The 24,855-nt window shown below is 50.5% G+C and overlaps 8 protein-coding genes across 8 annotated transcripts; 5 read left to right on the forward strand and 3 right to left on the reverse strand.

Annotated features, from left to right (window-relative positions):
* Positions 1–384: 384 nt before the first annotated feature.
* Aspvir_002131 (TRAPPII-specific subunit TRS120) lies at positions 385–4,975 on the forward strand (the record flags this gene model as incomplete). Its single annotated transcript, XM_043273732.1, has 3 exons — positions 385–550; positions 637–1,625; positions 1,691–4,975. 3 exons carry the CDS (start codon positions 385–387, stop codon positions 4,973–4,975), a joined length of 4,440 nt encoding a protein of 1,479 aa, XP_043129667.1.
* A 634-nt stretch (positions 4,976–5,609) lies between these two features.
* On the reverse strand, positions 5,610–6,856 carry Aspvir_002132 (SDR family oxidoreductase; the record flags this gene model as incomplete). The annotated part of the gene is made up of 2 exons (XM_043273733.1): positions 5,610–6,578; positions 6,656–6,856. 2 exons carry the CDS (start codon positions 6,854–6,856, stop codon positions 5,610–5,612), a joined length of 1,170 nt encoding a protein of 389 aa, XP_043129668.1.
* Positions 6,857–7,160: 304 nt separating this feature from the next.
* Aspvir_002133 (Sec1 family protein) lies at positions 7,161–9,080 on the reverse strand (the record flags this gene model as incomplete). Its single annotated transcript, XM_043273734.1, has 3 exons — positions 7,161–7,799; positions 7,862–8,887; positions 8,958–9,080. 3 exons carry the CDS (start codon positions 9,078–9,080, stop codon positions 7,161–7,163), a joined length of 1,788 nt encoding a protein of 595 aa, XP_043129669.1.
* A 418-nt stretch (positions 9,081–9,498) lies between these two features.
* Aspvir_002134 (lysophospholipid acyltransferase) lies at positions 9,499–11,400 on the forward strand (the record flags this gene model as incomplete). Its single annotated transcript, XM_043273735.1, has 4 exons — positions 9,499–9,520; positions 9,619–9,663; positions 9,739–10,857; positions 10,919–11,400. The coding sequence occupies 4 exons, from the start codon at positions 9,499–9,501 to the stop codon at positions 11,398–11,400; spliced, it is 1,668 nt and encodes a 555-aa protein (XP_043129670.1).
* Positions 11,401–12,392: 992 nt separating this feature from the next.
* Aspvir_002135 (putative serine-rich protein) lies at positions 12,393–14,618 on the reverse strand (the record flags this gene model as incomplete). Its single annotated transcript, XM_043273736.1, has 3 exons — positions 12,393–12,431; positions 12,487–12,680; positions 12,743–14,618. 3 exons carry the CDS (start codon positions 14,616–14,618, stop codon positions 12,393–12,395), a joined length of 2,109 nt encoding a protein of 702 aa, XP_043129671.1.
* A 3,063-nt stretch (positions 14,619–17,681) lies between these two features.
* Aspvir_002136 (CAAX prenyl protease RCE1) lies at positions 17,682–18,972 on the forward strand (the record flags this gene model as incomplete). Its single annotated transcript, XM_043273737.1, has 4 exons — positions 17,682–17,736; positions 17,790–17,830; positions 17,999–18,379; positions 18,436–18,972. 4 exons carry the CDS (start codon positions 17,682–17,684, stop codon positions 18,970–18,972), a joined length of 1,014 nt encoding a protein of 337 aa, XP_043129672.1.
* Positions 18,973–19,629: 657 nt separating this feature from the next.
* Positions 19,630–20,562, forward strand: Aspvir_002137 (sucrase/ferredoxin-like domain-containing protein; the record flags this gene model as incomplete). The annotated part of the gene is made up of 2 exons (XM_043273738.1): positions 19,630–19,824; positions 19,879–20,562. 2 exons carry the CDS (start codon positions 19,630–19,632, stop codon positions 20,560–20,562), a joined length of 879 nt encoding a protein of 292 aa, XP_043129673.1.
* Positions 20,563–20,946: 384 nt separating this feature from the next.
* Positions 20,947–24,042, forward strand: Aspvir_002138 (leucine--tRNA ligase NAM2; the record flags this gene model as incomplete). The annotated part of the gene is made up of 3 exons (XM_043273739.1): positions 20,947–21,459; positions 21,527–21,667; positions 21,721–24,042. The coding sequence occupies 3 exons, from the start codon at positions 20,947–20,949 to the stop codon at positions 24,040–24,042; spliced, it is 2,976 nt and encodes a 991-aa protein (XP_043129674.1).
* Positions 24,043–24,855: the final 813 nt, after the last annotated feature.

The raw sequence follows: 24,855 nt of genomic DNA on the forward strand, positions 1-24,855 counted from the left end.
GCGGAGTTAATTGACCAGGGTTATCGCTTATCGCCACGTGCAAGAGGTTACATAATCCTCCTTATCCCACGACAGGAACACCACGGCGGACCGGGAATACCAAAAGCGCCGCGATTATCGAATCGCTGTGGATCATTATTATTACCTTACTGCTATCAGTTGTTGGTTGTTGTTGTTGCTTCAGCCAACGAGTGACCCAAAGGTCACTCATTTGTGATCAGGACTGTCAGACTGGCATTATTTTTTCTGTTATTTCTTGCGCCGTCCACAAATTTTCAAATTTATTTTGTTGTATGATTTTTATGAGCTTGGGTCTCTCCTTGTGGAAGCAGTCCAGAGCATATCGCCGACTGCCTCCCCTCCCGCCTCCTTTCCGATGACAACATGGCCGTGGATCCCCTTTCCCCCATTGCGCCCGCGCGTTTGAGGGCACTGCTACTTCCTGTCGGGAGGATAAAGCGCTCGAGGTTTCTTAGCTTCGCTGCAAGACTACAGGCGGAAAATGTTGTCCGCCTGGGAGATATCAGTCCCAATGCGCGACCCAATCGAAGTAGGCACTGTCGCTTCTTCCGTGAGGAAGAAGGAATACAACAAGTTATGACATTGGGTGCAATGATTGACTGATTCTCCTGTTAGATATGTTTTCTCCACTTGCATTTCCGACTGGAATGATAATATATGACCTTACTTTTTCCGTCCCTCCCATATCACATCTAGAGTTGTTCCCATTCGAGATCTTCCGAGAACCCTTGGTCGTCATTGCTATAGCGGATGGAGCCGAGCTGTCTGGAGAATATGAGGAGAGTGAGAGAGATTCAGCCACAAGGTCCGGCGATCGAATGCAACCCGGGCTAGACGAACTGTTGGACGGACTGCGCTTGGTCAAGGAGAAAAACACACGGGCTCTGGTTCACCAGCTTTTGATCTTCGATCGTGAGGGAGTGAGCAAGCTTTCGAGTGGCCCCGACGGTATCATGTGGATTCCGCGACCTGAAGCGTCTAAGGCGACCACGATAAAGACTGCCTTGTGCGATATCACGTCGATACTGCTTTCTGAGCTTGACGAGTTCGCGAAGACGATTCAAAGCATTCCCTTTATTGAATCTCCAAAGGCCTCATCTTGGGGGCCACATCGTGGCCCAGATCTGCGTGCAAGGCCTGCCGACAGGCTGATTCACCGGATGACCCTGCCTGCGCATCTCCCATCCCACCCCAGTGATTCACCAGAGACTTCTTTGGCTTCCAATAAAAGCTCGCCTGGTCCAAGCGAGCATGAGACACCTACGACCTTTGACGAAATTAACCGGTCTATCCAGTTGGCTAATCGCGCAAGTACCATTGGTAAACCCCACTCTCTGCCAGCCTCGAAAGAGCATAGCCGGGATCGAATGTCAGTGAGCGGAATGAGTGCTACTGATCGCACGAAAAACCGGATCAAAGGTCGTACTGGAGTCGTGATTGGGACGCTCTTTCTTGAGACGGGGAGATGGCCAGACGCTCTCAAAGAGTTGGTAGAAGCAGCGACAAATGCCAGGGCAAGCAGTGATTATGTTTGGCATGCCAAAGCTCTCGAGTCCATCCTTCTTTGTCTTCTCATGTTCGCATGGGCAGGCATGGATTTCCAGGTGCGTTCTATACCCTATTCTTCGTCTTTTTCACTGCACCCATCCCACTGATCCCTGTGCGTTAGATACCTCCGATCTGCTACCCGGTCGCCGACAAATCCTCTAAAGCAATCCAAAGCAGTGCTCTTGAAGTGGGACAGTCTACACCTGGGAACCGCATCATCTCCCTTCAAAATCTTGCTAACCTCTTACCCGACCTTGCGAACAATATCCTTCATCTCTACGAGCGTGCCTCCAACATCACAGATGAGCCGGTGCCCCAGCTTGTCTTTTCGGAGACAGTAATCCGGCTCTCAAGATTGCTGGTAGCCGCGCGAATACGCGATGGCGCTCTAGACGACAATGCTTTGAAGCACATCGTAATGAACGAGCCTTTGCTGCCACTGCATCGGCCAGAACGTCCCCGTGGCTTGATCATCCTCCGCCAGTCAGAAATTGCGAATTTCCTGTTTCGTGCTTTACCACTCTCCCCTAGCTCAGATCTGCCTGCAACAGATACTATACCGATTGTCGTTGGAGTAGTGTCTGTACTGAATGCGCTTGATCTACCGCGAAAGAAAGCATTCATTTTGCGGGAATTCCTTTCAGTAATAGTTCCAACTCTCGTTCAGGCCCGCAAAATTGGTGCTGCAGAAGTTGGGATTCACCCCGCCGCTGGGTTGGCGTCGCTCAGTGATACAGCATTTGATATCAACGCTCTTGATGTCGGACCAGGTAATATGGAAAGTAGTATGCGTGCCCTTTTGGGCCTCATAGGGGAAATATATGGGGTCCAACCATCTCCATTCTATGAGTGGGAGAAGAAACGTTCCTCGACTGCGAGTGGCACGGAACCAATTCCTGAGTATGACTCTATCGCCGCCATTGTTGACCGATCATTTCGCCATGTGGCTCTGGACAGATATGGCGACCTGAATTTGAAAATAGACGCTCTCAAAGCGTGCATCAACTGCTGTGAGGCCCTTCCTGATTTTACTGGTGTTCTCCGGTTCACAGTTGAACTGCTTCAAACCATTCGGGGAGACCTGATGCTTGCTGAAACTTATTATCAGCCTCCGTTTCTGCCGCAAGAAGAGCAGGTTCGCCTATTGAACAATATTAAGCGAACGGTCGGCGCTGCTCATAAGCTTGGCGCTTCAGATCTAGAGGCCGAGTACTGGGATGACTTCCTCGTGCGTGACGTACGGCTCCTTGCTCTACCAGACCCTAAGAGACCTGTTCGACGTTCCAAGTCACATCTTGACGTGGTCACGGTCAACGGCGACAAACCCTCAAAAGATCCATTCTTATATAACCCGTTTTCTAAAACAAGCAGTAAAATCTCCGAGTCGCTCATGATCGCTGGTGAGCATGCAGCATTCACAGTTACTCTTCAAAACCCCTATGAGTTTGAAATCGAGATTGAACGGATTCGTCTCCATGGTGAAGGTGTGCCATTAGATGCTGTTGCAGAATGGATAATACTTCCACCACTTTGTCTACAAGAAGTGACGGTTATCGGAAGTGCCCCTACAGAAGGGACTGTTAACGTCACCGGCTGTATTGTCAAAGTTCGATATTGCAGGGAACGCAAATTCCCGATATTCAAGGAATTGTGGAAACCAGAGATTGAAAGGAAGTTCAAGCGAACAGGTCTCGCAGCTAAAAGGCCTTTGACAGATCGGCCCCTGTCCTGGAGCTCAACGACTTCGAAAGATGGAAAACAGCAGCCGAAGAAAGGCCCCGAGACAAGTTCTTGTGAAGTCAAAGTCATTGGCCAACAACCGTCCCTTGTGATTGAATCGATGTCATTGTCGCAGTCAGCGATGATGGTGCTGGAAGGAGAAACCCAATCCTTCAACCTCACGCTGCGTAACACGTCGAGTTGCCCCCTTGACTTCATAACTTTCACGTTTCATGATTCCACTACGAGACAGATTCAATCCGCGCTGACAAATAAGGACCTGCTGCCGGTAGAAGTGTACGAGTTGGAACTGCAATTATCTATGAAACCAAGCTTGCGATGGCGCCGACAGGGTTCTGCCCCGGACGACCTTGTCATTGATGCGGGACAAAGTGCGACGTTTTCTCTCGACATCGTTGGCAAACCGGGCTTGCAAGATACGACTGTGCAGATTGATTATTCCTATATTGGGCTTTCCAACGGCCAATTACCGGAGGTGTTCTACACGCGGCAGTTGTTCATACCGCTTACCGTGACGGTGAATGCTAGCATTGAAGTGGCCCGTTGCGACATCCTACCTTTTACCAGTGACTTTGCATGGTGGAACAGCCAGGGATTGGAGCTGGACTCTGTCCGGAACAACACCACGGACAGCGACCCATTTGCCCCCGTGCTGTCTCAACTGGGGCGAGGAGCATACGGGCACGACCACTGCATCTTGCTACTTGATTTGCGAAACGCCTGGCCCAATCCTTTGTCGGTCTCTTTACAAGTGAGCGAGCAGCCAATGGAAGAGGGTTCTGCGGAGGAACTCACTCCCAAGGTTGGACAGTACAGCGTCTCGGGAGACCTTCAGCCGGGTCAGATCTCGCGCTTTGTTCTTGTCCTCCCTCGTGTCTACGTGGACAATCCACATGCTTCAATACCGGTTCTGAACACTGGAATCAAGAGGCAGTTCGTAGTGAGTGCAAACAAGCTCACCTTCGAGGCAGAAGCAGCGTCACGGGAGGCTTTCTGGTTCCGGGAGGAACTCCTCAAGAGGATCTCTGGCGTCTGGAAAGAGAGCACGACGACTTCTGGCCACAAGGGAGACATTGAGCTAAGAGGCATACGAATGAACGCGCGGATGGTGGACGCCTTTCGACTCGAAGCCATGGATGTCGGCTTTTCCCTGAGCCCCTCCTTTCCGAAACAGAAGGCATCTACCGCGGGAAGCATTGATGAAGTGGTGCAGATTGGACGCTCAAAGTATAAGGTGCAGACCGACGAGATGCTCGATCTCACCGTTACCGTCCGGAACCGCTCCTCGAAGCCAATCCATCCAATTCTCCGGCTCCAACCCAGTCTTCGCCACCAACCTAGTAACGTTGCCCTTGATCTTTCGCGGAGGCTGGCCTGGACCGGCATGCTGCAGCAAGTGCTGTCTATTTTGCCCAGTGGAGAAAGCACTAGTGTCACCATTGGAGTTACCATCTTCTGCCACGGAGAGTATGAAGTTGGTGCGAGTATTGAAGAAGTGCAAACCCTGAGATCGACGCCTGGATTCGAAAAGGATCAGAAGTCAGCGAACGATGCACCCGCACTACACGATGATGAGGTCATCAGAGACTCATTTGGATTAGACGTTACTCGAAGAAGACGGATCTGGCATGCCAGAGAGACATGTATCATGCATGCTTGTGATTAACTGTGTGATCCTCCTCTCAATGTACAGATTGCGGCCCTGGGACGACCTGGTTTGACGACAGCCATGAACACGTGTATGATTACTCCTCAACTTCACAATTTTGAATTGTATGATTGAAAAGTCGCGCCAGCCGCTTGAGCGTTCTCGCTGAGGTTTACCATGGATTGGCCTCTGACCTGAATATATGATCTTGTGGTTGCTTCTTTATTGCATGGGGGCCATTAAAACCTATGCTATGAATAGTGCATATGTTATTTTGTTCTATAAACATCGAGTCCACATTGTACATGCGGCACTCTAGAAATGAACATATATATAGATATCATGTATTCCATGTCTCCCGCCCGCGTTACAATGGACGGAATGCAACATGCATATGTATATGCATATGTATATATGAGGACCCCAGATATTCTCAAGCGATTAAGTGCTTGGCAGAGACCGATGAGCCCGTCAGGCGAGGAGGGGAACTGAAAAGCCTTGATATGGCTAGAAGAACTCACAGTCGCTGAATCAGACTCCCCATGATGGAGTCGGATCAGTGTCCTGCCTTATGCTTGCCTAAGGCGCAGCGGAAGAATCCACGTTCCACATGAAATATGCGATAGCCGCAAAGGACAGAAGCCAAGCTCGGTCAGGTGGCCGTTTCTCGATCCTGTTTTTCCCCGCTCTCCGTTGATGGCTTGTCTTTCCCAGTAGAGGAGCCCGGTTGATCGCCCACTGGGAAGCTGAGATACTTCCAGTCTTCGATCTCCTCGATGATGCACTTGAGTCTGTCGCGGATACTCTCGACCGCGTAGGTTCCCAGGATCAATCTCAGCGGAGGATAGGAGCAATGGCCCAGCTGCCAAACTAGATGGGCCGCCTTGACCGCACTGGCAGGCTGCTTATCGCCCAGCCACATCAGCATGCGCTTTGCATGCGCCGCGGGCGCCGTGGGCGTACTATACGGCACGCTGGGCTGCTTGACAAAGAAATGGCCGTACAGCGGCAGCGGCGACGCGAGGTTGTGCTCGTTATTAGCCATAGCAGCGGTGTGCGAGACAAGGTCCCCCACGTCGTCGCGCCGCATATGGCCCGGCTCCACGAGCGTGCCCTTGATATTGAAACTGTCCACCTCGTAGAGCATGCTCTCCATCAGCCCCTCCACCGCGTACTTCGACGCACAGTACGGCCCCAACCCCGGCACGCCCAGCGCGCCCGACGTCGAGCTGAAGATCAGATACCGGCCGGACCGGCGCTCGCGGAAATGCGGCAGCGACAGCTGGATCATGTTCAGGGTGCCGGTGAAATTCGTCTCGAACTGGTCGCGGATCTCGTACTCGTCCTGGTCCTCGCAGGCGCCGATCACGCCGTACCCGGCGCAATTGGCGACAATGTCGATGCGCCCGAAGCGCTCGATGGTCCGGTCGATGACCTTCTTGACCGTTTCGCGCGCGCGAACGTCGCATAGCAGTCCGAGGCAGTTCTCGTGTTCCTCTTCCAGCTTCTTCATTGATTCGGGGCTGTTCTCGAATGTGCGCCCGACCGCTGCGACGAGGTCATTGCGGCATAGGGCGGTCTTGACGAGTGAACGGCCCATGTGGCCTGTGGCGCCGAAGATCTACCAGCCCAGCATATCTATTAGTCCCGTACAATGCAAATATAACAAAATAGTGGTATAGGGTCCATTTCTCGTACCAGCCATACGAGCTGCTTAGGCGGGTTCTGCGGCCCGGGGGGGTCGGTTGTAGAGGGGAGCTGGAGTTTCGGTTCTCGGGCGGCGGATGCAGAAGGCGACAAAGCATTAATCGGTTTGGGTGGTGATGAAGGGTGAATATCCATCGAGGAGTAATATTGTTGCTCCGGGATGTAGGAGCCAGGGGAGTGTGTCCACGACATGGCTGCTAGGTGCTGATTGCAGGGTGGGGGGCTAGTAGCGATGACGGAGGTCGATGGAATCTTCGCAGGGAAAATCTGGGGTTGACATATCTACACAGTCTACTCAGCCATAACGGCCAGCTTATTTCCGCGAGTAAAGGGATTTGACTGTTACTTATTCATGTTCTCCCGTTCTATTCATGAATTGTTAAATTAATGGCATCGTCAGGGATATAATAACTATTTACTTTGGCAGAGCAATGCCGCCATTAATCAACCGCCAGCGCCCAGTGACGAACTGTAAGACAGACAATGTGATCGGCATCTATCGTCCGATCTCTCTCCGAAGCCGTCCAGCGGCTGTGGAAGGGCCAGGCTCAGGCCACCCGCTTACAGCATCGTCAACTTCTTCCAAGAAGGAAGTACTGTTGTGGATGGTCGTGCCTCCCAATACCACACGCACTCCAGGTGAGCTGGCGTTGACTTGGGCCACCATCTTGGCCTCTTCGTAGGTTGCACCGCCGACCATAAAGATGATGACGTCCTGTGGCTTCTCCCGAGTGTGGCTACTGCCTTCGAGGAAGGGGTACTGTAACTCTTTCAATCTGCCTTTGATGAGATTCTGTAGTGTCACTTCAAGTCGCGGTGAGTGTTGTGTGTATACATTCTCGACACCTTTGAGTCCCTTGAAGCGGTCACGAGCCCCGGAGAATAACGAGGCTGATTCGAAAAGATCCGAGAAGCCACCCGCAACAGGGGGCGCCTGGAGAGAATGATGATAGGCAAGAAGCTTCGGTATGATATTGACCTTGTAGGAGGGAACATCCCCTGCTGTGACCAGGAGGTCAAGCAACACCGGAAGGGCATTGGAAGGCTGCTTTTCGTATCGGAGGGCAAATAGGGCTACCAAGCGGATCTTGTTCTCCGCCGGTACCGTGGGGAGCTGAATGATTCTCTGTAGTGTCTACAAAGCGATCCAATGAGTATTGACTGTGCCAAGTTTGAAAGTCTCACGTCGCGACATACCTTGAGGTCATTCGCGTGGTTATCATTGCAGGCCAAACTCTGCTCCAACTCACTGACGTCGAGCAGGTTATCTTCCCCAACTCGTCGGCTGAGCTCGCCGACCAGCGTGACATGCTTGCTCACATTACCGGAGAGTTTGCGAAACTCAGGGTAATCTTCCACGAAGCGCTTCATGTCGGCAATGGACTCGATGTTCATGGTGTTCTGAGTCTTTGTTTGATACTGCTCGACATACTCCTTGATGTTCTGACCTAGGTCCCCAAAATTCTGATACATGTTCTTCTTAAAGAACGGATCTTGATCCTGCGAAAGGACGATTTCCCGAAGCTCGGGCCGAATGTCAGGCACATCGCGCAGGACTACTCTTCCGTTGGTGACCCCCAGTAACTCGTGAACCATCGCCTGGTATGTCCACTGCGTCAACAAAGGCGTGATGGGGTCATCTCTCCGGTCTAGAATAAGCAGAATAGGGGGCGTGTCGGTCTTCCTGAAATTGAACAACTGCTCCTCCTGAGTCACCTGGTAGCGGACCTCTGTAGCTAATTTCTTAGCCAACAAGCTGTTCTTCTCGTAGCGGATCAGAGGGTTTTTCTTGAGAGCCAGCAACAGGGCAATCACGCCTTCCGTCGCTCGCTGCAAAGCGTCTGCATTCCACAGGTCCGGCGAGTGGCTCCACAATCGCTGGTTAGGAAACCCGAGGTTCAGGGAGCACAGGTCGGGGTTGATGACAAGGAAGTCGGCAAAGTGCTCCTGCACCACGCGCACCACTTCATGCCCATCTGCTTCCGCCAGTCGTTCCAAGGAAGACTTGCGAAGAATATTGCTCAGATAAATATGATACTCTCCGTACTTGGGTTCACGAAGCTCGTCGATGAGGAATTGGATGGAAGTCGGGGACGGGCGCACGAAGCACAGACAACGCAGATGTCGCATCTTTTCGCGGGCGGCATTGTCCAAGCGATCGATCAGGTATACTTCATGACTCAAAAGGGCTGATTGTGTGATAGCCGTCGATACAATGGGCATCTGTGCATTATAAGAGTCAGCCTCCAAAATTGAGCTATCACCGCACTCGGCAGTAGAACGCAGATCCCACTGTCTCACTGTCGAGAAGCAAGATCTTCATCTTGGTTGACGATGAAGATCCCGTAGCCGATGCTGTATCTCCCGTGGTGACCATCTTGGAGATGTATCCGGATACTGCAGCAACGACGTCCATGATTGTGGCGATGATGCAGCCCACGAGGGCGCGTTGGCTAGGTGGGGTGTTTTGAGCGTTTTGATGAAATGACGGATATAGGAACTTAGTAGATCAATTAAGGTAGGAAAGCAGATAGTTGAATCAATAATTAATAAAGTACCTCTGGTAGAGAAGTGAATTGTAGCAGTGGATAGAGAGTTGGATGCGTCATAAGACAGAGACAGACCACAAGGGGTTGAAGGAGTCAAGCCAAGCCATGTGAAGCTCTCCACTCGTGATGATTTCATGCCTTCTTTTCTGTCTATAAACTGATGAACTTATCCTTTCGCATCCATGTCGCCCTAGATCGGTCCTCCACCTAGTTACGGATCTTCTCCGTCCTTGTCTTTATTTTTCCCACCTTGTAAACTGCTTTTCATGAAGCGCACCTCCAATAATGTTACCTTACGTCGATACCAGTATGTGGAAAAGCTGCCCACCGCCAGATCCCAACAATTCCCATTGCACCCAAAATACCTCAGAAAAAGCAGATACTGATGACGACGACCATGTATAGTATTCGGCTATCCTGCAAGGCTCACAGGAGCTTCGGTGGATGAGCGTAAGTTGACTCCTAAGCTTCTTTCAACAGAGCTCTGTTGTTAATAAATTGTTTTTTCCCCCTTCGGAACTACAGTCAAGCTTATTGCATCATTCCTGCTCTCCTACCCTTTGGCCGGTCTGCTGAAGAGAATTCCCGACGCTCACCCTTGGAAGAAAAATGTCTTCATTATCGTCGTCTCCTTGTTCTATATGGTCGGTTTATTCGATCTGTGGGATGGTTTGCGTACTGTACTCTACAGCGCTGCTGGCACTTACGCCATCGCATACTACATAGACGGCTCGCTGATGCCATGGATCGGCTTTATCTTTTTGATGGGCCATATGTCCATCAGCCACATTTACCGGCAGATGATTGACGATCCCCAAGCGATTGATATCACCGGCGCACAGATGGTGCTCGTCATGAAACTTTCCTCCTTCTGCTGGAACATTCACGATGGCCGTTTACCGCAAGACAAGCTGTCGGACCCGCAAAAGTACGCTGCTATTGCACAATTCCCCAGCATCCTAGACTACGCGGGATATGTCTTGTTCTTTCCGTCCTTATTTGGGGGTCCGTCATTCGAATATGTGGACTATCGGCGGTGGCTTGATACGACGCTTTTCGAGGTGCCCCCAGGAACTGATCCGTCCAAAGTGCCTCCAACCCGGAAGAAGCGCAAGATTCCCCGCAGCGGTACGCCTGCCACCAAGAAGGCTTTGATGGGCCTGGGATGGATCTTTGTCTTCTTGCAATTGGGCTCTCTCTACAATAAGGAGACGGTGCTTGGAGAATCCTTCATGAGCTATTCTTTCCTTCGACGAGTTTGGAGTCTTCATATGCTCGGATTCACCACACGAACGAAATATTACGGTGTATGGTCTCTGACCGAAGGTGCCTGCATTCTATCTGGACTCGGATACAATGGCTTTGATCCTAAGACAGGCAAGGTCTTCTGGAACCGCTTGGAGAACATTGACCCCTGGAGCCTTGAGACGGCCCAAAACTCATATGGATACTTGGGGAGCTGGAACAAGAATACGAACCACTGGCTTCGCAACTATGTTTACCTGCGTGTCACACCCAAGGGAAAGAAGCCCGGTTTCCGAGCCAGCCTGGCCACCTTCACGACCAGCGCATTTTGGCACGGATTCTACCCTGGCTACTATCTGACATTTATCCTGGGGTCTTTTGTCCAAACAGGATCCAAGAGTAAGTATACAACTGGTGCTTTCCCCTCATTCTCAGGAGGTTTCCGCTCATCTCATTGCAGACTTTCGCCGTTATGTCCGTCCGTTCTTCTTGACTCCCGATGGCGCTAAGCCTCTGCCTACCAAACGCTACTATGATATTTTCAGTTGGCTTGTTACCCAGCTCACCATGACCTTCGTCGTGATGCCGTTCATCTTCCTTTCGTTCAGCTCGTCCATTCAGGTCTGGCGGAGCGTGTATTTCTACGGCATCGTTGGAAACATCCTATCCATCATTTTCTTCGCAAGCCCCGCAAAGGGATATCTCGTCCGATCCTTGAAGAAGCGCAACAAGCCCCACATCCCGCGTACTATCAGCATGGAAAGTATCAAGCAACCGACCCTGGGTCTGCCGAATGACCCGGCTCGGGAATTCGATGATGCCGTTCAGGAAATCAAGGCTGAGCTTGAGGCGCGAAGAAGACGCGGCAGTGTGGTTAGGATGCCAACCGGCGAGGAACTGACGGCCGCCGTGGAAGACAAGCTTGGCCGGAAGATCTCGTGATAACTCCTCGCTATCGTTAGCAGTATGCGGCACGGCGGCGGGAGCTCTCGACTCAAGATCCCTGGCTCGATGTCATCCTGCCGCGAATCACCGTTCGGTTTAAGTCGTCTTGGACGACGAAACGATTAGACTCACTTGTGGATATTGGTTTACTAGACTTACTTTTGTTAGCTCAGCAGCACCCTTTTTGCTTGTTGCCGGGCGTTCAATTTGTGTTTCCTCACGTCCTGGTTATACTATAATGGGGTCCTATTCTTATGAGCAGTGTGAGAGAGGATGATATTGTATAGCCTGCCGGAGTTAATAATAATTATAGCGCTGATTTCAAACTCTTAGCACTATGCGTTGCAAGCCAGATCATGTTTCTACAGATTTGATCCTCATCCTACAGGTACCCGAGCCGAAGTTCGTCTGAAGTGTTTCCATTGGTCACGATCCTAAAAGATAAATCTAGGTCAGGCTCCAGGATGCAACGCTATGTACATGAGTGCAGTACATGAATCTCGAAAATACAAGATGCAATAATATATAGGTCCAAAGAAATGGCATATATCCGTAACCGGTTCGTAAATCCTAATTATTCCATCGCCTGGTGCGCCAAAACCCTCGCCCACTGATTCGCAGTGGGCGCATTGAAACACACCGTTAACCGAGCGGCAAATTAGGCAGGATCAGAAAGAAAAGTGAAATGCAAGAAGTCTAAACAAAACATTATATGCATCGTGACGTGTCGTACAGTCGTATCAAGTTGAGTTTTTCGGTTTCGGATGAAGGCGAACCAAGCAACCAGTACCGGCAGCAGGAGATGAAGGGGGTCAAAAGGGTGTGGCGGAATGGAGAGAATCAACTCCTGAGTACCGAATATGAAATGGTCATCGATCCAATCGACAAGGTGCAGGATATCAGGCGTAGCCTGGGGAAATGATAGGTCGACCGCCAGGGTGAGGGGATACAGGACAGGTCGAATTTGAAGCGCATCTAGAAGTTGCAGTTTAGAAGCCCACTGTACTGCCGACGACAGCCAGCGTTATCTGGAGAGCTAGTTAGTCGCGGTTCGGAAAGAAATATCCTGCTTCGTAGACTTACAACAATGGCGATAATCACCAACCCTAAAGGGGTCATCCATCGATTGAGATTCCTCCACCATCGAGCATTCTCGTAACGCCTTCGGCCAAGCTCATGAAGTCGCATCTTGAGGGCCATCTCCAGTTCGGGTCCGTTCTCGTCCAGCACTGCATCTGGCTTCTCCGGCAATGGGAGGAATGCGGCGATGAACCAGGCTAAAGCGTGGCGTTTGTGAGCATTTTGCACGATGGAGGTTCGGGGCAACAAGTGAACTTACCAAGTGGAAAAACGAACCCCAGGCAAAAGGACCATACTTGCATGTTCCTTCGTCCCAGTAAGGGCTCTGTCCGAGAATCCATCGAAGGCGCGGTCCATGTCTTGCCTTTTTGCCCAACAGCCCGCTTGTCGGGATACAAGTGCGGCGACCAACTGTGTCGTAGGCGGTTTTTAGCGGTGTCTGATAGCTCGTCGGTCTCTGGGCCTTTGACCCAATGGCTTCGAGGATCGCGGGGATCAGGCGGGGCCATCCAACGCACGCTCCCCATTGTTTCATTGGTTGGAGCTCTCGATCGGCCTGAAGCTGTTGGAATATACCGTAGAGCTTGTGAGTTGGACGTGGCAGGGCGGGCAGTGGGCGGGCGGCTCCCATCAATCACCGACAGCGCAGAGTTCACGGTCTGTCCATCCAGACCATAGTACATCTTGGCCCACGTTGGGAGCATGTTGTAGACAAAGCTTGAACTAGTCCCCGGTCGCTTATTACTGTTGCTGCGCAAGCTACTTTTCCTCGACTCCGAAGAAAGACTGCTTGGAACAGCTGGATTGGTGGGACGAGCTGGTAGACTTGACAGATGGTCCAGACGCTCATCTCTATCTGAATCGCTTACCAACCACAACGAGGACGACCCCGGTCTCTGGCGGATGAGTGCAGCCGAGGGTCTGGAGGGCTCTGCAGCCGAAACTTCGCTAGGCTCATCGGCCCCAGAAGCAAAGCTGGAGTCCAGCTCGGCGGACCACCTAGACGTGACGGTTGACAAATGGGACTTGAAGCGGTCAGATGATTGGTCAGGGGTGAGTTCTTGGAGATTGCGATCGGACGAGCTGGTAGATTGTGAAGTATCCACCCACGAGCCTGATGATGAGGGAGCCAGGATTGTGGGATATTGGATAAACACGCCACTATCCACATTAGGCTGGATGACCGAGGGTGGCCCGCTCCGAGACGATGAAGTAAGGGAGCGAGAATGGCTGCGACCGCGAGCGCGGGTGGAGTTGGAGTTTGATCGCACTGATGGATGGTAAGGAGGAGTAGAACGGAACGATTGTGAACGAGAACTGTGCTCCTCAGAAGATCCGTGAGTCCACGGAGCGGCGCCAATATGTCTGATCACAGTCCCCATAGAGTTCAAGGATGTCAGCGAGTTAGAACGTGTGGCGGAATCCCGGTTTGAGGAAGCGCCAATCCGGACAAAGTTCAAGCTGGAGTTGTCGAGGGCAACAAAGCTGGGACTTGACGGTGGTCCAATGGTCACAACGTTGGGGCTCGATCCGCTCGAGGACGCATGTTGAGCACCTGACGGTTGGCGAGACGGTCCGGGAGTTTCTGACACGACGGGCTTAATGCTGGGAGCTGCTGTAGGGATCACCATCATGTCCTCGTCAGAATACCCTGCATCTGAACCCCCAACGGACCTATTATAGGCCGATTTCTCTCCCGGAAGAATTGGCTCAGGAAGAGAAGAATTGCTGGATTTAGGGTCATCTTCCCACACCTGTGACGGGGTGTTTCCGGGATCAATCGTGGACGATATATCCCACGGATCACCGACAGACTGCTCAAGCAAACTACTATCGGCGGCTCGGCTGGCGTTGGATGACAATGTAGCGGTTGACTGATCAGGCGCCTCGCCGGCGTGAAACTCCGGGTAATGAACATACTCTTGTCCTTTGCCAGGTCGTGGTAACAGAATGTGCTCCGGTTTGGTCGGAAACGGGGTGGCTGAGTAAACATCGTGCGCTTCCTGCTCGTGTTCTTTGTCGCTGACGATCCGCAAGGAGGGCGCCGGAGACGTCTCGTTCGTTTGAGATGCACTGCGCTCATGGAGAGCTCTCCGTCGAGGAGAAGTATGCGTTGAGGGTCCAGTTGAGCGCATGTTGTTTGGGTTGATTATTTCATATTATCAGCAAACACCGGCAGAATATTAATTAATTAGTCAAAAGTAACGATAGCGAAATGAGTGTGGAGAACAGAAGGTAATTAAGCCGACCATGCGGTTGACCGAGGCAAAGTCGAGATCGAAAGAATGGAAAATTTGGTAGTACACGATACTGCTGATCGAGGTTGACTGGGTTGGTTTGTCGGTCCGATGGGTGACAATTGATGATGAAGCTAGAGAGGTATGCTGCTGTTGTGTTGTTGTTATTGTTATTGTTGCTGTTGTTTGTTGTGGTCTATAGCGCTGTTATGCAATAAGGAATGCTTTGATACAACCAAAACCCAATGCAGAATATAAGTCCAATTCAATGGCAAGACAACGAAAAGAGCGTATTTGTGACGACAAAAAAGATTCTCGCCAACAGTTGGAATAAGGAGTCAAGCCAGACCGGTGGAGCGAAAGTAAGTTGAAGAATTGAAGGCGCAAAGAGCGTTTGAACTGGAGACACCAAGAAGCAGCACTCAAACGAGTGTCTCTAAAAGAGCGACAGAAAGCACAACGACTGGAAAACGATGAACCACAACCTGAAACACGGAAAACCCATCAGAATAAGTAAAGCATGCAAGGCACGAGCAGCACTAAGTGGGCAATATCATTTATATGGAATCTCGTTGCTCCGCTGGCGGTGAAAAGCCCGACGTTAGCGAGCTGTTTAGCCGCAGCCCGTAAGCCATTTCTGACCTGTGGAGACGCTGGAGGGGGCTGTGGCAGCCAAGCGGGCAGATTACGGACCTTTCGTTTGTTGCCTTTTCCCTGCCAGGGGGTATGCAGCTGCACGCTTTAAAGCAGTGCTCTGAAACCATCCAATTGGTTGGTGGAAATGAATAGAAAGCGAAGCAGGGATGATCTTTGTAGCAGCTTGCCTTTTTGGATCGAGATAGTTGTTATGTTTGTCCTCTGTGGGAAAGTACGCGGAGTTGGTACGGAGTGCTCCATAGTACTAGTCGTAATGCCGTCTAGGGGTGATAATAAAGGCCTGGATCCTGAGGTCTGCCCAAATTTCCACATGGATAGAGGAGACCGAAGAGGTTCATGGCTAGTTCGTCTCAGGGTACTCCGTAATCAGCTTGTACCAAGAGAGTGGTAACGGATCATCGGATCTAATAATAATCCTCATCGTCATGATCCTCAGGTAAAATTATCAGGGAACAGGCACGAATCATTGTTCCACTTGCTGGAAATTAGACGATTTGAGACTCATTTCGCTCGGTGATGATCACTATTCGGTTGTTGAGGTTGGACGGACCATGAGTGCGACAATAGGGGTCGGATAAGGGGAGCAGTCGAGAACGTTACTTCGGTAGACGGTATTGCCCGGATTGTGGTAATCTTCGAGCATTTGCAGGTTGCAGATAGTGATCAGCTTCCACAGTCCTCCGTGGGAACTATCCGTGTCAAGCACACCCACACCAGTTCCCGGTGAGGGTGTGCCTCACCGAATCCACCATGTACCTTTTATATAGCATCACCATATAGAAGGTACATACTCCCTACGTCTAATATCTTAGGTATTCACTAGGGACAGCTATATTTTTAATAGTAATATTAAAATATTAAGAGGAAATATCTTATAATTAAAAGCTTTTTAAGAGTTTTAACCAAAAATTAGAGATACAAGAATGTATAAAATTTCTCTCTAGAAAACTCTTTCTTAGGGAAAAAAATAAAGAGAGATTATTTTATCTTAAATACTTATAATTTTCCTTTCTAATAATAAAGATAGCAATAAAAGATAGACACTTATATATCTAAATAATAAAAAACTAGAAAAACTAAATGTATACATACATAGAGTGAATAATAAGTATGTACTGTTTATATGGTGATGCTATATAAAAGGTACATGGTGGTTTCGGTGATAATGGTGGATTCGGTGAGGCGCGGATACTCTGTATTGGCTGCAAATATATGCAAGGTACGGAGTACCACTTGCTCTAGAAAGCATGATCAAGGAGGGTATGCACACGCAGAGCATTCACCTGTAAGTCTGTGGCTTCCTGTACTCGCTCGAGAGACACTCGTCACGACTCAGCCTCCACAAGGGCAATACGTTGTAAAATTGCCGCGGCCGATCTCACTGGTGGAGTTCACGGAGTCGATCTTGCCTTTCCAGTTCTCGAACCTCGAGGACTCGAGATGATATTAAACAGATAGCCATGAAATGAACCATGGGTGGATCTAATCGACAGCCTCAGTGCTCCGTAAGGTAATGATAGTTGAACTAAAACACTTCGATTTCCCTCGTCCCCGACGATTTGAGGATCTAGATAGAAAATCAGAAACTTTGATTGGCAGCGGGAATCAGCAATTTGATCATTCTTGGTAAAGTCCAATAAGGGCGCTGTTTCAGAGGACAAAATGACAGTCTCGAAGCGACTAATTTAGTCCCATGCAGTAAGGTTGCCAACTCACCAGTGGATCTCGTCTACCGATTTAGTGTCCTCGAGTTACCACTCTCTGATTCTTTCGAGTGACTTAGTCAACTGCGGCCATCCAAATTCAGAACAGAAGCTAGACGAAAAGGACCAAGGATAGGACGCGGGGTTCACGAGCAGCATCCTTTTCGAATGTCATAGAGTCGTGTACAGAAAGAACAGAGTGTCGAGGTCTAGAAGCTGGACAGTGGGGAAGAGATCCAGCATTCCCGATTCGGATATTGTGGATGTCAGGCAATAGTTGATGCCTCTGAAATCAGGCACAAACCTCCACGCCTTGTTTCTTGCTTGCTTTTTCTTTGTTGGACAGTCGTTCTCATGCTTCACATCCAACCTTGCTGTAAGGCTGGCCTGATGCATTACATTTCAGCAACTATATTCTCAGGGGAATCATCATCATCATCATAATCGGTATCGGCTTTCTATTTTCGCTGAAAGCTCGAGCTTGTGTAATCTCTGATTGCCAGCCTATCTGCCTGCCGCTTGTTTACTTGCACGTGAATTTCTCCAACGCTTTTGCAGATAAGGCAAAGTCCGACACATCGCTACCACTACTTTAGGCCTGATGGCTCCTGTTGGACTTCTGGCGCGTCTTCGAACGCTTTATACTAAAAATCATGGTAGTCTCTCCTCTAAAGCATTCGCATATTGGGCTCTAACTATCCCGCACCAGACGAGCCTGTCATTTCGATCCGCGCGGCCGCTTTCTTCTCGGTATGTATCTCTGGCTCTAGCGCTGTCATTCCTCGTGCATATTTCAAGGAAATGAACAGTGTGTTTCATTCCAGTATGAAAGGAAATTACGAGAGAACACAATAAAGACTGGAAGCTCATCGTGGATTTCATGGTCTATACAGAACGCGCGACTAACTCCAACTACAGGTGCTCCTAACTCTACTCTATGTGGCACCATTCTACGTATCCCCAACTACGCGCCCCTCTCAGACGCTCAGTCGAGATGCTCCCTCCGTGATTCGAGCAAGAATCAGGGTGGTGACCTGGTCTTGTTCCCTGGGCACCCTTGCGGTTCTATGGCTGATCGTAGCTAAGAACAATGCTTCAATTCCAGAGGCTGTCAGGCTTCTGGGTTGGTGGCCTATCAACCTCTGGGACATCTGTCGGGCCTTACTTCTGACAGCTATCCTGTTTATGGGACCTCTTTTTGAGCGTGGCATTGCCGAAGGGGAATGGAAAGACTGGCTCAAAGGAAACAAAATCTCCGAGACTCTCCATGGTTGGATTGGATGGCGGAATTATATCGCTGTGAGTAGAAGTCGAGTACGGGAACTCGTTGCAACTATGGCTTACAAAAGATGCAGGGTCCGATCACGGAGGAGATCATGTTTCGGTCCGCCATTGTTCCTCTCCATCTCCTAGCCAAGGACACACCGGGCCACATTGTTTTTGTGGCGCCTCTTTATTTTGGAATCGCACATGTGCACCACTTTTATGAGTTCCGCTTGACGCATCCAGATACATCGATCTTTGCAGCATTGTTCCGATCGGTGTTCCAGTTTGGCTACACTACCATCTTTGGTTGGTATGCCACCTTCTTGTATCTTCGAACGGGATCTTTGCTGGCGGTCATTCTCGCCCACAGCTTTTGCAACTGGTGCGGACTTCCCCGCCTTTGGGGAAGGGTCGAGGCAGGTGTCCCCATCGGGCCGCCCTTGGGTAAAGGCAAGGAAGACTCCGATGTGAAGAGCGCATACGCCGCTTATGGTAAACTTGGCCTGGGCTGGACAATTGGGTACTATGTACTCCTTGTATCAGGGGCAATTGGCTTCTATTACGCCCTATGGCCGCTAACTGACTCGCCAAATGCGCTTGCTGCGTTTACAGGAGGATCCAAGTGATCGCATGGTATCTTTGGCACTTCTCGGCCATCAGCACATACATCAGGACATCACCTATTAGCTTTCTTTCTCCTGTTTTGATATTTCCTCCTATATATGATGTTAATGCCTTATCTCACTGCTGCATATTACGATAACACGAGCAAGTGGATATTTGTTGAGTGATGTTGATGTGACCTTTGTATGAAGCGTGTTACGATGGCATGATAGCTTGATAATGATAATAATGAGCACCTAATATGCTTCTATTTATAAGTTGGTAGGAGAACTAAAAAAGAATATTCAATGTCCTTTGTCTAGTAGCCGGACTGAGCAGAAAGGAAAAATCTCCGTTATCTCCGAGTCCGCCTCGAACACACTTGTTGGCTTGCCTTATAATCAGGTCATTTAATCTGCCGATATATCCGCGAAGTTCTCAAAATACCCCTGCAATTAACCCCTCGCGCATAACATAAACAAGCATACTTCATGAGGCCACGATTGACGAATTGCCGCTCACTCATAAGTGGGTGCGGCAAGACCACCACACCAGCTCGGTTCTTCTCTTTCAGTATTTCCCGCTCGAATCCCCTCCGCGCTCCTCTAAATATACCACCACCTTTTCCTGTGACCCAGAAATGTCCAGAGCCCGCCTGCTCATGTCCTGCTACACCAGCTATGCCCGAAGGGCTCCCGATCGACTTTGATCAGCCATTGAACGGAACAATGGCAGCATACACCCAGCAGGTCGTCATCTGCACTGGCCAGAGAGATTGGGCCAGTCGCATTGAGGATGATGGCAAGAGCCAAAGCTGGGGAGAGCTAGTTAGAGGCTTGAAGAAGCTGATGGGCCGTGGTGGGCGCTATGCGGATGTAAGTGTACGCTTGGGGCTGTTCTACAAGCGCTGACAAAATGCGATTCGGTAGCCGTTCAATAACGTCTTGGTTTCGAACTCGTCCTTTAGTCCTTCATCCTCCACCGCTACCGCCTCGGCATTTCTCTTTCCCCGATTCATATATATTCCTTCAATTTTCGTGAATGTCTCCGAGGAGCAAAATGCGCAGACAGATCTCGCAACGTTTGTCCAAGCCTTTCTTCTCCCGGAACAGCTAAATCCTATGCAAGATTCCCTCTCCGAGTCTAAGCGGGCGAAATTAACCCGCAAGCCTGAACTTGCATCCAATTTTCCAGATGCCATCGACATTCAGTACTCTCCTGTTGTATTGATATGCGGTCATGGTGGTCGTGACATGCGCTGCGGAGTCATGGCGCCTGTCCTTGAAAAGGAGTTCAGCCGCGTCTTACGTGCGCGGGGGTTCTCATCCGCCGGAGCGGACGGTAATCCCACTGACAGCCCTGAGCATGCCCATGTCGGACTGATCAGTCATGTCGGTGGTCACAAATATGCTGGAAATGTGATTGTGTACATTCCTCCCGGCATGAAGGCAGGTGGCTCCCCTCATCCGCTGGCGGGTAAGGGTATTTGGTATGGACGGGTTGAACCAAAGCATGTCCAGGGAATTATAGATGAGACTATAATGAGTGGAAGAGTGGTACTCGATCATTTCCGGGGTGGGATTGATCGCAATGGTGATATCCAACGAGTATAGAGTTGTCAGGATATAGATTCTTATGTCAGGTTACAACACGTGTATATATAGATGCTAGATAGATCGCGAATGACCCATTCGGTGTACTTCCCCAATGAAATTCTCTGGATCGAGGATATAGGCTTCCTCTTCGTGCGACTGATCAACAAATACAAACTGATTGCCTCATTTGTAAGGTATTCCATCCCAAACCAGCTAGCTCCGCACTAGTCCAGTTTGGGCTGCGAAGCTGCCGGAGCCGAAAATCATCGTCGGAGTACGGAGAAGACTTTCAGTGATGAGACTCTGGGTCATGCTTCGATATCAGCTCCATTGCCCGATACGAGTTGCCTCAATGGCCGAGTGATTAATTGTTCTGTACCATACGCTGGTCAAACACCGAACATGCAATCCATATCCCGACTACGATTGAGCCCGACCGTCTTCATACAAGGCCGATGGAGATGCGCCGCCCACCGCCCAGTCTTAAGCACTTTCATCCGACTTGCGACGACGGCAGCGCCCCCAATATCCAGGAAACTCGATCTGCCAGCGATTGATAGAAAATGGCAGGAGAAGTGGCAAGCGGAGGGATCGCGGTTCTCGCCCAACGGCGGCGCGAACAAAGACAGCCGGGGCGACAAACCAAAGTCGTACATCCTCTCCATGTTTCCCTACCCCTCGGGGACATTACATATGGGCCATTTACGTGTCTACACGATCTCAGATGTATTGGCGAGGTTTTACCGTATGCGAGGGCATGAGGTTCTCCATCCGATGGGCTGGGATGCGCTCGGATTACCGGCGGAAAATGCGGCGATCGAACGCGGGATTGACCCGGCCGAATGGACGAAGCAGAATATTGCAAAGATGAAGGAACAGTTACGCAGCATATCGACGTCTTTTGACTGGGATCGGGTATGTGCCGAATACGTCCCAATTGGACTATTTGTCACTCGTTGACCAGCTCTGGCGTGCGCTCTAGGAATTGGCGACGTGCTCGCCCGAGTTCTACGAACATACCCAGCGGATATTCCTGATGTTGTATCAGAAAGGTCTTGCCTATCAGGCAGAGGCGCTGGTCAATTATGATCCGGTTGATAAGACGGTGCTTGCGAACGAGCAGGTGTGACTGTTACACTTTGAAATAGATACTCCCGAGGGCTAACTTCTCTTCAGGTTGATGCCAATGGTTTCTCATGGCGCTCCGGCGCAAAGGTTGAGAAGTTGAAGCTAAAACAATGGTTCTTCCGAATCACGGATTTCAAGGAATTGTTACTGAAAGATCTGGACTCGTTGACCGGGGTTTGGCCTGAGCGCGTATTGACTATGCAGCGCAACTGGCTGGGCAAGTCATACGGTGCGAAAATCAAATTTCCAGTCGCTGTTGATGGGAGCGGTGATACAAGTCTCCATGTCAATGTTTTCACCACGCGCCCAGATACCTTGTACGGGGTTGAATACATCGCACTCTCCTTGGACCATCCCATTGTCCTTGAGGCTGCACAAAAGGATGCGGCCTTGCGGAAATTCCTCGATGAAGCAGCTTCACTTCCACCTGACTCCAAAGTTGGTTACAAGCTGTCAAGTGTGACCGCTTCAAACCCGTTGCACATCATTGACAAGGAGAGTCCTCACGTTGCGCGGAAATTGCCCATCTTCGTGGCCCCTTATGTCCTCAGTGACTATGGTGAGGGAGCCGTTATGGGAGTTCCAGGTCATGACTCCAGAGACTTGGCGTTCTTTAATGAGAACACAAAGCCCGAATCGATTCCAGTCGTTATCGAACCGGAACACTCGCCTAACCCAAAAGACGACAGCACAGGGACTGTCTCGCCTCCAAACGACATGAAAGCATTTACTCAAGAAGGTATCCTTACCTCGAGATGCTGGAAATACCAGGGCCTCCACTCCCGTGAAGCCAAGAAGCAGATCGTTACCGACCTTAAAGGAGTTGGCCATGGTGATTTCGTTGAGCAGTGGAGACTCAGGGACTGGCTGATCAGTAGGCAGCGCTACTGGGGAACTCCCATCCCCATCATTCACTGCGACAGCTGTGGCCCTGTGCCTGTGCCGGAGGACCAGCTTCCCGTCCGACTACCCAAGATTGAGGGTGACTGGCTCAAAGGGAAAAAGGGCAATCCGCTCGAGTCGTCGCAGGATTGGGTCAACACAAAATGCCCAAGTTGCAGCGGGCCTGCAAAGCGCGACACAGACACCATGGATACCTTCGTTGACTCGTCCTGGTACTATCTCCGCTTTCTGGACGCCCACAACAAGGAGCGGCCATTCTCACCTTCAGCAGCGCGACCGGTCGATATCTACATTGGCGGCGTCGAGCACGCTATCCTGCACTTGCTGTATGCTCGATTTATCTACAAATTTCTTTCCCAGACGGAGTTGTTTCCCGAGATTGCTCGGACGGGTAACGTCTCGGGGCCTTCAGAACCGTTCAAAACAGTCCTGACCCAGGGTATGGTCCACGGAAAGACCTATACTGAGCCGTCCACTGGTCGATACCTACTCCCGTCGGAAGCTGATCTTTCCAATCCAAACAAGCCGCTCATCAAAGGCACCCAGGTCGCCCCTAACATCTCATCTGAAAAAATGTCGAAGAGCAAACACAACGGTGTGGATCCCACGTCCTGCGCGCTACAGTATGGCGCCGATGCCACTCGTGCACATGTTCTTTTCTCCGCACCTGTCAGCGAGGTACTGGAGTGGGATGACATGAAGATTGTGGGCATTGAGCGTTGGTTCGGCCGGCTCTGGAAACTTGTGTTGGATGCCAAACAAAGCCTGGCTTCGGCATCATTCACAGTTTCGCAGACTGATCTGCAGAAATCTTCCGGCCCTATCTCCACACTTCCTTCCCTTTTGCAGGGTCTTGGCGATACTGACGCTGATGGCCTTCTCCACACTCATCAGACCATCGTATCTGTAACCAACTGCATTGAAAACAACCCGTACGGTCTGAACACCGTCATCTCCGACCTGACCAAGGTGACCAATACATTGACCTCGTCAACCCCGACATCTCCCCAGGTCTTGTACCTTTGTGTCTCCTCACTTGTTCGGCTTCTCGCTCCTGTGGCCCCGGCTTTGGCCTCTGAATGTTGGGAGGTTCTGAGTGATTCACTCATTGAAGAGAACGCGAGCATTGGAGCCCGTGTACCAGATGTCTTCGACTGCGAGTGGCCGTCTCCCCTTTTAACCTCCGAGCAGGCTGATGTGCTGTCCGCGCGCGGAGGCCAGATTGTAGCTGTTCAAATCAATGGAAAGCTACGCTTCACGGTGACTATTCCTCGAAGATTATCCCCCACAACATCTGCAGAATCCAGTGACAGCTCTGGTGCAGTCACCGATGAACAAGACTGGATTATCAGTCGGATTTTGGAAACCAACGAAGGCCGCGTCTGGTTGCGAGAGAAGAACGACTGGGAAAAGCGGAGACGAGTAGTGGTTGTCAAAGGAGGCAAATTGGTCAACATTGTCTTCTAAACCGGGCAAACTGCTGAAATGTATGATTGCTGGAAGCGCTCCGGAGATTGCCCGGGGTACCTATGTAGTATAGACGTTGTACATTAGAAGTATAGTCGATTCATTTCTCGAATGCCGCATCATGGAACCGAATCTCTCTTGCAAGAAATTCTGAACTTTCCTGATTTCTTGCAGCTTCAGTTTTCTGGTTCAGCGACAATAACCGGGATTGACAACTCGAAACAATTGCCCATCCACCCGTGTTCCGCACTTGTGTCTGTCTGTTGCAGATTATTGCGCGGTCAAGTGAGGAGCAGTGGGGAGCTGGCGGAGGTGTTCCCCTCATCATCGCGGAGCTGAGTAGCTGACTCGCGGTGGTCTAAATTCGGTATCCTCAGTCTCAACAATGATGCACATTCCTTGATTGATGGGATCTGAAGATACGGGTGAAAACTTGGTAAAAGCTCGGATAAGAGCAATTTATAGATACTTGCATCATTTGTCGTTTGACGTTTGGTTGGAGAACCTGGAGCTCCGATTAGCGGGTCGAGCTTGACTGAGAGCCAAGTCTCTGAGACACCAACTCCAAACATACATTTCGGAATGATCTGGATGGTCTTGATAGATATTGTTCATCCGTTCGAGCGGCAATTTCTCCAGCCAGACTCGGGTGGTTTGACTTAATGTGGACTCAGTACCCTACCCAGTGGTATACCTCTCTATGAAATTTGAATGAGGGCGTGCGGGGTATGAGGGGGCTCTCCTCATGAGGGGTAAGTGATGTGACGAGGGGTTTCACAGCTATCTCGATGGGGAATAGCGTGCCATACCGAA

This window comes from Aspergillus viridinutans (genome assembly GCF_018404265.1).
Source record: "Aspergillus viridinutans IFM 47045 DNA, scaffold_10, whole genome shotgun sequence".
In the NCBI taxonomy this organism is placed as follows: Eukaryota; Fungi; Ascomycota; class Eurotiomycetes; order Eurotiales; family Aspergillaceae; genus Aspergillus; species Aspergillus viridinutans.